The sequence below is a fragment of the Clavelina lepadiformis genome, chromosome 7, assembly GCF_947623445.1.
Source record: "Clavelina lepadiformis chromosome 7, kaClaLepa1.1, whole genome shotgun sequence".
NCBI classification, from domain to species: Eukaryota; Metazoa; Chordata; class Ascidiacea; order Aplousobranchia; family Clavelinidae; genus Clavelina; species Clavelina lepadiformis.
Genome location: NC_135246.1, coordinates 11,943,583 through 11,956,362, shown reverse-complemented (window position 1 = coordinate 11,956,362; position 12,780 = coordinate 11,943,583). Strand labels below are relative to the sequence as shown.

Below are 12,780 nucleotides of genomic sequence, written 5' to 3'. Positions count from 1 at the left end.
CGCTCTGTGCGAATGCGTAATTTGATAAAAGCCAAAATTTGTCCAGCAGCGGTTGTGTAATGTATTTGATTTGCTCCATTTCCATTGCAAAGTTGGTAGACTGATCATTTAGTTTTTGCGATAACACTTCTATAGCAACTAATATAAACCTATCATGCAAAAGGTGTTTGTTTTCTTTTGTCCTATTTGAAAAGGTCGCTGCATAATGCTGTCACCTGAGGCAATCCAACACAATCGATCAAACGTCCCAGATAAAAGACGGTCCCTCAAATTTTATGCCAGGTTTGTATGGTGACAAAGGTACAGGATACCGGTAGTCTATTGTTAATGCTTTCTGAAGCCTTTTTATCGCGATCGGAATTTACGCAACAATTATGCTGTCTAAACGCCTCAAAAGTTTTAATCTGTTGGAAACTATTAGAGAAACTACAGTGCCATACTGCATGGTACAAGTACTCTAAGATAAAGTCGAACGAATTTATTAAAAAAGAAGTAATTTGATTCTAGTCCTAAATGTTCTTGGAGTTTCAGACTTATGCTTCTAAATTCTGAAAATTTTGCAAATAATAAATAAATGGAACCACCACAATCCCAGATAATCCGCATTAATAACGTTGCCTGCCTTTCTCATAACCTGTTTGTGTTCTGTAATACAGGTATTCCTAAAAATCCCACAAACCAACAAATTGTTTATGAACTCATGTAGTAAGGATTAACGTTTGAGAAAGTTACATATTAGGCTTTACCAAGTTTTTCATGTTTTACTTATAGAGGACAAAAAATAAGAATTCATTTTTCTGTAAATCAGGTGTTCTTTCAACACTGCGAACGGCAACTCTAAGACCCATACTTTTCTTAAGATTTCAGGTAATTAAGAAACTGTTTCGAGAAGGAGGCAGGTACCAAAGTGTTTGTATTATTATGACAGGTGTTGTGGTAAAAATGTAAGTTTCATAATGGTAATTCGGTAAAAGTCAAGTGCTGTAATTGTTGACTTTCCTAAAAGTGATGCCCTAATCGAGCTACGGACATTGTTTGTTACTTTTTGCTAAAGTTTCCATAGTACTTCATGCTGGAGTTTAGCATAGTGTTTTAGCTCGAGGGCGTCACTTGACGTCAATTGTACGAAATAGTACAGTATTGCCTCATGAACAGGGGGCGGGGCGGTGGGGTCACGTTCCCGTAAGGTAAATTCGGTGTTGTCGCCGAAAGGTTTGTGTGGGCAGTAGTGGCTTTAGGGTCAGAAACTGTAGTGGGCTTAAAGCCAGATCTAAAGTCTTTCACACTTTTTTGGCGTAAACACTTTCGGTAAACATGATGTTGCGTCGAATAGTTTGATATTACTGGAGGTACAATTATAATTCCGGAACTTTGAATCTGCACCATTATACTGAAGATTTTCATACGTAGTAGGAAAGCAATTAGCCTAGGTTTATGGTAGGCCTCAACAAAAACGGTGCAGTGAAGACGATTAGAAGGCAGGGAATGGTTTTCACCAACGCAACACAATTTTACGTCATGGAAATCTTAATCATTTAAGAAATATTATTATAAAAGACGAGGTCTCATATTCGATCAGTCGTGGATAAGATTTATCATCAATAGCGTATTGTACAATTTTTATCAGAGAAATATCCTAAGGTGGTAGTACCGGTACCATCGGTACTTTTAGAAAATAAATAACGAATCCTTGTACCGAATTATTTTTTTCAAGAAATAGAAGCCAGTCAAAGTACTTTTAAAACATTACTTCTAGGTTTTCAGAAGTTTGTTTTTTAAAACTTTATATTAAATAAAACGCAATGCCAATTTTAGCGCTTTTTTCTTTTTTAATCTACGATGTCTAATAAAGTCGCAATGAGTGAGCTCACATATTTTTTGCCCTGAAGTAACCTTTACCGGGGAGATATCACCGACAAAGATTGCACTTACAACAGGATCTGCCGTACAAAAAGTCCCGGTACCGAATACCGGAACCGTCGGTACATTTTTTGCCAAGTATCGGTACCTACGGTACATTCAAAGTACCGACTGCCTACATCTGGAAATATCCTAGACGCTGCCACGTCGTTTATAAACCGTTTACTATTCCACTGTATGAACGTGGGTCAATAGTCAATGAAGATATGCGGGCTTGCAGGTGGTCATTATCCTACATACTTTTTTCGGCGAGAATAAAGTGCGGCATAACAGTCTAAAAGCTGTCGTTCATGTGTAATCTTGGAAAGTAGTAAACCAAGAGTAGATGACTTTTACTTTGTCGTATCAAACAACACAGAAGAAATGCACATCAAACAATGATCGGCCAGTCAAGCATTTGATATTGACGTGTGGTCAGTTAGCTGTAATTGTAGATTTACATGTCTTGTTTCTTCTGTGCACTTCAAAAACCGACTTGAAGTTCAAGCCGAACAAAGAAATTACAAATGAAATATAACTTACAGTACTAAGAGAAACTTTGCACCTTGATCTAGAAATAATACAGGAAGAATTAGAAACCCGTTACATGCAGGGAACTAAAACCTAGCAACAGAAGTTTATTGAAAAATAGTCAATAATTTGTAGCACAAGCACTGGTGACTAAAAACAGCGAACATTCTGATACAACATAGCAAGGTGTGAATACGGAGAGATTGCAGGTTCATTACAGTAACAAATTAACATCCAGTACAATGCGAAAACGCAAGTAATTCGCACGGGGTCAAACTTAACTTTATGTAACTGTTCAAACGCTTGACCACTTCGAAAATTTGTACGTTTAAAATGGCAGATTTAGTTGATAGATATACATTCAACAACAAGACTTCTCAATTACATAAAGGGAACGTACGTAAGTACGTAAAAGAAATGTACATATTAAAGGAAGTTACAATAAACCATCATTGTCAAAAATGACTACCGAGCAGTGGATTTTGCAAGCGAAGAGTGGCAAAGTACAGTACTATATGTAATGTATAAATTATCTTAAGCTATTAAAATTGGCAACGTGGTGTAAATTAAAGAATTGAAAGACTGAAAAACTTTGATGCGATTACATAGAGAGACTAAATCAAGATTGTTCGGGTGAAGGTGAATACAACATGTAAAAGTATAAATTCAAAAATTTCATTAAAACTAAGTCTTGGTGACATGAAAAACCTTAAGCTAAATATTGCGACTATTATGGACATTACTGCATAAGGAACATGATTTACTGCTCTCGAAAAGCAACTACTACCCAAAATTTCACTGATAACCCTGCAATACAAAAAATATTGTGGCACCGTTTAAGTTAAGTAATACTTGAAGTGAAACAAGACGACGAAAATAATCCAATTAATGCACTTCCGATACTTTTGTTGGTTATGTGAAGCTGATATTACGAAACTAACTGAGCATAGCTCAAAAGGTATGTCGATTCACAAAAGCACTATTTACCACATAGACCACGCGTAATAGCTCAATCGAGTTATTAGAAAAAGTAAAGCTTGTAGTACCTACGTAACCAAGGAAGCTAACGACTTTTTTACAACGACGTTGATTAGGACAAAAAAAGCTCACAAGCCAACAAAAGAGTAACAATTACCGCAAATGTAAATATTTCTGTTAAAATTAGCCAATACTAAACATGATACTGTATAAAAAGAAAACTAGATATCAGAACGAATACTGCGCTGCGGTTTGGTGGAGCAGCATGGTGCTTGGGAGATGCCTCATTGAACACTACGGTGCCATAATTATATGAATTGCATAGAACATACTGCACAGTAAAACGCTTTTTTGACCTGTTCACTGTCACGTTTTTGATTCCTGAATGAAGGCGTCTTTTAGTAGTAAAACATAAATAATAGTGACACATATACCGAAGATGAGCAAATGCTTCCACTGTAAAAAAATGATAGTTAAATTAGCTACCTCAATTGAAACTATTTCAAATTTGGTATATACATGTTCATAGACACTATTCCAAAATTCCACATGCATTAGTTGACTCACGTTTTTAATTTTATTTTGAAACTAGTAGTAATACGAGAAATTGTTGATACAATGTGATAATGCACGTAATGTGCAGTATTCTTGGGTATTTTATTAAAAAAGCTCACAGACTTTTGTCAAAATGTTACTAGATTTTGTTATAAAATCATATTCTGAATAGGAAATATAGCAAAGACTCACAATTCCCAGCGTTTTCATATTGAGCCCATTCGGGGAGCCTATCAAAACAGTTATGTTGTTGTACAAAAAATTGTATTGACGATTTAAAACCTGGTACTCCAGAGATGACAAACCATCCCATGATTGTCTATTATCTGCCCCCTTCAGAATATTAAACCTGTACAAGTATAAAACAAAACGTTAACATTGATAAGTATCATTTTGCTTTTACCTTTACAGTAAAAGCATCTGCGATTATTTGCACAAGCAAGACTGAAAATATTTAACCTGGTATCACTTATCCAGTATGTAAGATGGAAAGTAATTTGCATCTACCTTAAACCCACATGGCATACCTTGCAACATATCATTTCTATCATGTTTGATAAATTAGTAAAGTATCCTATTTTACCTTTCAGGTAGAACTTCATTCCCCTTATCATGAGTATGCTTAGCCATGTGGTATCTGGCCACGTTTGAAGATATTCTATAGACTGACATGCACATTCGAAAAATCCTGCAATAAACAATATTGATATGGGACAGAAGCAGCAAACCATCAATATCTAGGCATAAACAAAAATATACGAGAGTGTTTTTCAAGCTTTTCGGAAACTATTTCCTTGCCATTATAGGTTGTCACAAACCTAAATCAGTGCATGAGCTTCACTTTTTTAAGAGCTCTGATCCAAGATGTAAGTACAATATGCACTGTCACCTGATTTGGTTATCATATAATTATACCCAAAACCTGAATCCAGTGGATCGTCTTTTACCTCAGTCAAAGTGATTTCAAGTGTTAAGTACCTCTAATTATTAACAGAAATCTGCCGTATGAAATATGAAAAATTATATTTCAAAATATTGGAAATAGGGAAAGGATGTCTACGCCTGTCTCGTTGACCTCAAAAAAGCATATGATTGATTCCATCAAAATAAGCTCTGGAGAGTATTAGAGGTACGACATTGATAATTAATAAGTTACTAGTACCGATTAAATCACTATACACAGGTATGTGTATTGTCACCTCTCCTTAACATAGTTTACATGAACAGGATGGACAGGCACAGCCTTGCTGAAAAGTGTGCCATGGTTGGAAGCAGTAGAATCAGTCATTTGATGTTTGCAGACGACCTGGCTCTTCTCACGGCTCCAGGATGAAAACAAGCATAAAGGAAACTGAGAGCTTTCAAGAAACCCTGCTCAGGCATTGAGGAACAGTATCCCTTGATAAGCAGAAAATTGAATTAAACACCAAAATTGAAAAAGCAAGTGTAGTTAGGCATGGGCTTCAAAGTTCGCCTGTCATGAAGCAGGAGCTTTCTAAGACCACAAAACTCTCAATTTCTAAGTCAGTTTTCCTTCCGGTTCTCACCTATGGTCAATGGTCATGAATCTTGGAGAATGACCAAACGATTGCGCTCATGGATGCAGGCTTTAGAAATGGGATTTGTACAAAGGGTTCATGGTGTAACAGTACTAGATAAAAAGAGTAGCACCGAAACCCATAAATCTCTAAATGTTAAGCCCCTATTTCTTCCAATCGAGACATCCCAATTGTGATGGTTTATCCATGTCACCAGAATGCTTCAGGAAAGACTTGCAAATTGAGTTAAGCTTGCCACACTAACCGTAAACAAACAATGGATCGGCCAAGAACCATGTGATGCAAGTACATCGGTAACTTCACCTGGCCTGGTCATGACCAGGTATTCCATTAGCCGAACTGGCAAATGTGGCAAAAGATTGCAAACTGTTCTGGGAGTTCCTAGAGCTGTTGCACCCACAACCTTCTTGAGAGAATGAAGCAGTGATGGAAACAAGTTTTAATAGTCATGACACAAGTCAAGTCACCATTTACGATTTATTTTTCATTTTTGATCAATAATTTAATATAATAAATGGCTTTCTGAATACTCGTAATGTAAATCTCATTTTATCCATTTCTGACACTTTTGCACATTCAATAGAATGTACTGCACAGTGATTTTTGAATGAATTCTCTCACAAATATAAAAACTGATTCCATAACAATTTGAAATAATTTGTTTTATGGCTCGAGTCAATTCAACTGAAATTTCTACGTTAACACGAGTCAAGTCGAGTCTTTTAAGCACTAAAACACAGGTCAAGTCTTTCCAAAAACCTGACTCAAGTCAAGTCATTAACTTGAGTCAATCGAACTTTGGATTAAAGTGGGAATCAAAGGGAGATTCAAATCTATAACAATGGTTTTCTTGGAAAGTGTGTCTAAAGCTGGGCAAACCAAATGTGAGTACAGTCTCTTATATTTCTTCTCATCTCTTCTAAAGTTATTTTTTTATTCTGAGTCTTGCTGTCTGCTCTGTGTTTAGTCGATTACAATCGTGATGGAAATTACGTTTAAAATTATAGATGATATGTGTAAATTATGATTACCACATTATCATCTACCTTCAGACTGGCCTTACACATACAGAAAATGTTCTATTTAAACTTAATTCAAACACCAGAGTCATAAACATTGTTTTTTACATTATGATATCAATTGCCACCTTGTACTGCATGTCATACTTACTCACTAAATTTGCAATACATTTCGGTAATAATTGATTATTATCCACCAAATATTACAGAAAAATTCTTTCTCCGCTATACTTACTGACAACTTTTCTATGATTTTAAAAGGTCAACTTGTCTTTGGACTTGCCCCTCACTTTTAGATGGCCTTTTGGCCTACTTGTCAAAAAGTTTTTCCATCCTTGGGGCAAGCAAATGCTACTCAGAAGTAGGCAAAGATATAGTAAATAGAACACTCAATGGTCACCTTCTAAACATGTCATCATCTTCTCCACCCCATCCCCAATATTCATTTGAATAACCGTTCACTAATCGGAACTGTTCTGGGGTCATTGCAGTAACGCCACCGAAAATTTGCTGGTATGGTATTCTGCGTAGAAATAAAAACAAAACCCTAAAAATCGTTTCATGTATGGACATTTTAACATGATATTTATAATATATAAGCTAAAGAGCAAAACCTCCAGCAATAGATAATTTTTGTTATACATGACCATAAGTGGGCAGTACCGTGGTACTATAGTACCAGATTACAGTACCCGGTAATTTTTCAGTGCTGGTACCATTGATACTTTTTGAATCTCTGTACTGAATTACTTTTTTCAAAAAATTTTAGTCGTTTCCGACACTCCGCACTTTTCAAGTGATTATTTAAAAGTTTTGAGAAGAATTAATTAAACATTAAAACCAATTTTTAATGTTTGCTATTCTATTTTAATCTGCAAACATTAAAGCTGAAAGGTTTCAGGTCATATATGTTTTGACCTAGAGTAACCTTTACCTGAGCTTAAATATATAGCGGTAAAATTAAACATCCAGCAAGATCCATTACAGAAAAGTACCAAAGAATCAACAAAATCCCGTTTTGAACTACTTTTTTGAAACAGTACGGAATACTGGTACAGTTGGTACATGTTTTACCAAGTACCGGTATTGACTGCCTATCTCTGTGCAATATGCATGAACTTGGAAATACTTGATTTTTCTAGTTCGTGTAATCATTACTGGAAATTATGTTGAAAGTGATACACATGTTGATGTTAAATCTACTTTTAAAAAACAGCTTAGGGTGTAGTCTGGGAGAGAAAATATTGCAAGCAAAAACACATAAGCTGACACACCCACCAACTGTTTTAATTTGGTTTGAAGTGGCAAATAAAACAACCACTATATCAAACATATACATTCCACCTGCTTGTCTCTTTCCGAGCTTGCATGATTAATGTACCAGCATACGACTTTAGTTTTATCATTATGCTAATAAAATAATCTACAAATATATAGTACTGTAGTAATTAACAGGTTAACATTAACACAATTACAGGTAAAAACTATTTAATTAACAGGATTTAGGATTTTTTATGCAATATCTTGAGTCAGTAGATGGGAAAGGTTGAAATAGCTGAAAATTTTATAATTTAAGTGAAAACTTTGTATATCACGAGAAAAAAATGAAAAATATAGAAGACTTTGCAGAAAACCAATTTATTGCAAACGGTACAGTTGACCCACACCACCCCAGCTAAAAGTCAATATTACTAATTTCTACCTATATGTCAGCCATAAGTAAACAACCGCAATGTGTTTGAAGGGGCTAAATTTATTAAAGTAAGATATAGATACTTACTTGTAATGAAATATGTTTATCGCAGCAGACATATGTTTTGGTTCAGAACTGCAGGTGTATAAATTGCGATCATCTTCAGGTAGTAAATCAACATCGTGAAAAATAATGCAGTCGTACCCAGGAAAATGTTTCATGACTTCTTTAAAGCCAATGTTTAGTAACTTTGCTCGATTAAACAACGCATCTCCAGCCTAAAAAAAATTGAAACATTTTCTAAATAAAAGCTAATTTATAACAAGCAATCTTAAAAACTAATTTTTCAGTTTTCATTTAACTTTGATGAAAGAAATAACACCAACTGATAAAGCATTACACAAATGTGAAAAATAACAATTCAAAAAACTCCAAGATAAAAATGTGATGACACAGTTTCAATTATTTTTAAACTGGCTTCAGAAATTGGGTTAATTAACATTTATTATCATTAAAAATTTGTTTGATTAAAAAAAAAGTTTGATTTTTTAACTCTAGAGTCTAGGCTATATTAGGAATTTTTAAAACACACATTAGACAGGTAGTTCCCCTTATATAATACCAAATTATATTTAATTTAAACGAATATTACATTAGTAGCATGCAGCATAATTATTTTAATGTATGTTGCATTTTTTTTCAATTAGTCCGGAATTACCTTTTACAACTGAATACTTGAAGTTATGAACTACAGGCAAATGAAATATGTCAGCATTTTGCTATAATTTGGGTGTTTCTGACTGGAGTCAGTAAAAGGTGTAGTAAACTTCATAAACAGGACACAAATCATAGTGTAGATGAAGTTGAACCCCAACTGACAGTTGCAGCCTCATATGAATCATTTGAGATATATTAAACAACCAACTTAATTGCAAGGTACCGTAAATATAAATAAACCACCTATAGTATTGCTATACCACAATGGAGCCACATATTAATGATCTGCGATTGTATTAAAGTTTATTTAGTTTAATACTTGCTTTCGCACAAGCTCTCTTTAAGCGACTTCCATTGTATTGCATTTATTAACAGTATATGTACCAGCATGGGTGGCACCACATCATTTTAAACAAATTAATCTTACCAAATTAATCACATAGATTCCATATTCTATTTCTTGCCTCTGCAATATCGAGTGCATATGACGAACAAACAGCATCAAATGATCCAGTCGATTACGGTATGGGATAACGATGGCAGTTTTTCGATGAGGAATGCAATGTTTCGGGAAAACAATGCCCATAGGAGGCCTCTTGGTACTTACAGGCAAATGTATTTCCGATACGTTTTGGTCTTCCATGGTGCTATCTAATTTGTAGACGTATTTCCCTCGCTACGAAAACATAGACGATAACTCAAATTAAAATACAATATACATTCTTGTAAGTGCACAATAACATACATACATAATTACAAAACAAGCACTATAGCTAATTAAGATCCACAGCTAACTTTTCGAACTTTGATCCAGTATAAGCATCTTCCATATGTAATCGATGACATTACTTTTTAATAGAACAGCTGACAAAGTAATAGCCTAAAACTTCTTCACTTGAAAACTGAAATAACATTCTTACTTGAACTAAATGATTTTTTCTTAAACGTCGCTTATCCAAGGCGTTAATAGTTTGAAATTGTAGACCATCAAAGTAGTTGATTAGTGATCTACGCCGACGGTTTGTATGGTATATGGGGAACCCTTTATAATGTTGCTTTAAACTGTCATCAAGCCTTTTTAAGTCTACATCCAGGCTACTCGTCTCAGTGTTTACTTCTAACGATCCCACTATCAAAGAAAAACACTGTAAGTTGCATCTCCACACATCCAATGTTATGCAAATATTATTATGATAACAGGACCAGGTAGTTATTGTAACTGATTGGATTGCAGCAGTAATTTCCAAAAGTGGTGACGCAATCATTTGTGATATAAGACGAATATTAATATTGTTTCTATAATATTAACACAAATGAAATTATAGGATTTATAATCGTGTTAAAAACTGAAGCGGTTTGCATATCAAAAACATTGTCCAAAAAGTATATGGGCAAATATATAAAAAAAAATTACAGGCTCATTTTTTATCTTTTAAGGTCGAGTTAGAATGTGATAGTTACTCTTCAGTGTGACGAGGACACAAAACACCACCACAATGAGGATTACTGCATTTCAACTGGCAAAGTAATAAATTAATAGAATTTTTAAAGCATGATTTTCAAAGTAACATTTTATACAAATAATTCAATTCTGACTTACATTTACAAGTCTTTCACTATAATGGGTACACAAAAATTAAGAAACCGGTTTTATGCTAAGTTTAGAAGCAACAAATTCTTGCATTGCTGCTTATTTATAAGTAATAAATAATTAAATTCCTATTTACATGACTCCTTAATTTCACAAAAAAATTCTTATAAACAAGTTAAAATATATAAAAACAAGTTCTTATATATTCAAGGAAAGGTTATAAAATAGATGCTGTTGTAAAATACACTAGATCAGGGGTGGGCAAACTTTTTGTACTGAGGGCCACATTTGAAAAAATGTTGCAGCCGGCGGGCCGCACATTCTCATTACAAAGTAGGAAAATTTACCCGGTGTGTAAATAAACGCATATTCATATTAAACACAATTTTGTATTCCACACTCAGTTACGTTTAAATCTATGCAATCATCATCACAAAATTTAATGAGACTTGTGCAACTGTTCACAGTTTTACGGTTACGGTAGGCCTACGGTAGCCGCTACCGTAATTGTATTTTATGATCAAACAATTGAATCAAGCAGTGCGTGAGAAGTGTATGTTGCAATACATGCGCGACTGACGTGTGTGTGTTTACGCACTGAAAGTGAAGAGAAAAACACACTCATAAAGGGAATATTATTTTGTCATGTAACCTGTTTAATTAAAACAATAAGTGATGAGTAGGAGTTTCTGCAAGTGCCGGCGGGCCGTAGTTTGCCCACCCCTGCACTAGATCATCAAAATTTTGTATTGTGCCTGTTCATTTGTTATTATATAAATGTATCTTGGCTTAGAAAACGACAAAAACACTGTTTTATTGGGTAGGTCTTCCGGCTTCAGCAGTATTCAAAAGTCACAACTCACCCAAATCTGGAGGGTAAAAAGGACAAATAGCACGCCCTTCATCTAAAACTTTTTTTGTTTCTGGCAACAAGATTTCATCCACTTCATCAACCACATACTCTTCATGTAATAGCCGAGTTTGAAGCTTTATTTGACTCTTTAACTTATCTTGAATGTCATCATGTTGAGTTTCTAAACGCTTCGCTTCAATGCAAACCTCAGCGCTGGCACTGCAATATGTAAAGAAATAAACATTTTTAATATAAAACAGTTAAGTATGTAAAATCATTCACAAATAAACCAGATCTTTAACTAAACTTGACCTTGCAACTTACTCGGTTTTGTAGGAATCTGGCATAAATACAACAAACGCAAAATCCAGCTGGAACAAAATATGTAGTACCACGAAAAGAATTGTGGCAGTTACAAGTACCCTCCGCCATAAAACAAGTGATTGCTGATGCTTAAGTTTTAATGGACCTCGAAAAAAAATTCTATGTATGACATTGTATGTTCGCCGATGAACGGATTGAATGGGATGTTTCATCATATGAGAAAAAGATAAGCTTCAGAGACAAGAATCATTTTGATAACTACAAAATGTAAGATTGCACATGTTTGGCAGTATTTCTAAGAATAAGACGCATAAACATTTTATTCAGGGCTTTCCTGTTAAAATAAAAACATGTCATATCATACTTTATACAAACATTTATGAGCTAATCAACATCGGAAATCCACTCAAATGTATTTTACTTTGTTAATAAATTTCAAAAAATAAACCTAATTGGTCATTGAAAACTTATATTCATTCGGTAATTTTTTTTTTGTGTAAGGAGCACTGTCCCTACTCGAGGGATACCAAATTACAATACGGTATACTTCAAACTCCGCAATATTGTATCTCACAAATAAAATTATTGAATTATTTGATAATATTGTTCCAATCTCATTGACTAGGAAGTAAGAACGTTTTCGACAAGAGATTGTGCATACAAAGATATAAGTTTTGGCGTGAGCTGCATGACGTAAAAGATAGATATTCAGGTGCATCAAGCACAATCGGAAAAAAATCTTGAGGGCTGTAAGGAGCAGTTGCCACGCTTTCCACAATATGGATGTCATGCACGGAAGCCTCAATTCTTTGTTTCTGTATTATAAATTTGTGTTCATATATTATATAAATTGGTGTTCAAACAACCTGTTTTTCTTTGTTTGTACGAACACCCACAATCTGAACATTTTGATCTAACTAGCCTACAGGAATGAGGTTTTACAGACTACACTTCAATTAATTAATCCCATTATCTGAAATTCTGACACGCCATAATCAATCGGTAAAACTACAACGAGGTTAGCAGCGGCGAAAAAGAAACGATACAATACAAATTAGGCT

General features: G+C 34.5%; 1 protein-coding gene across 1 annotated transcript; it reads right to left on the bottom strand.

The window, feature by feature from the left end:
- Positions 1-2,237: 2,237 nt before the first annotated feature.
- On the bottom strand, positions 2,238-12,067 carry LOC143465946 (uncharacterized). The gene is made up of 9 exons (XM_076964486.1): positions 11,720-12,067; positions 11,406-11,614; positions 9,872-10,080; positions 9,379-9,627; positions 8,322-8,512; positions 6,942-7,064; positions 4,547-4,651; positions 4,156-4,312; positions 2,238-3,864 (listed from the first exon to the last, which is right to left on the bottom strand). Exons 1-9 carry the CDS (start codon positions 11,932-11,934, stop codon positions 3,775-3,777), a joined length of 1,548 nt encoding a protein of 515 aa, XP_076820601.1. The 5' UTR covers positions 11,935-12,067; the 3' UTR covers positions 2,238-3,774.
- Positions 12,068-12,780: the final 713 nt, after the last annotated feature.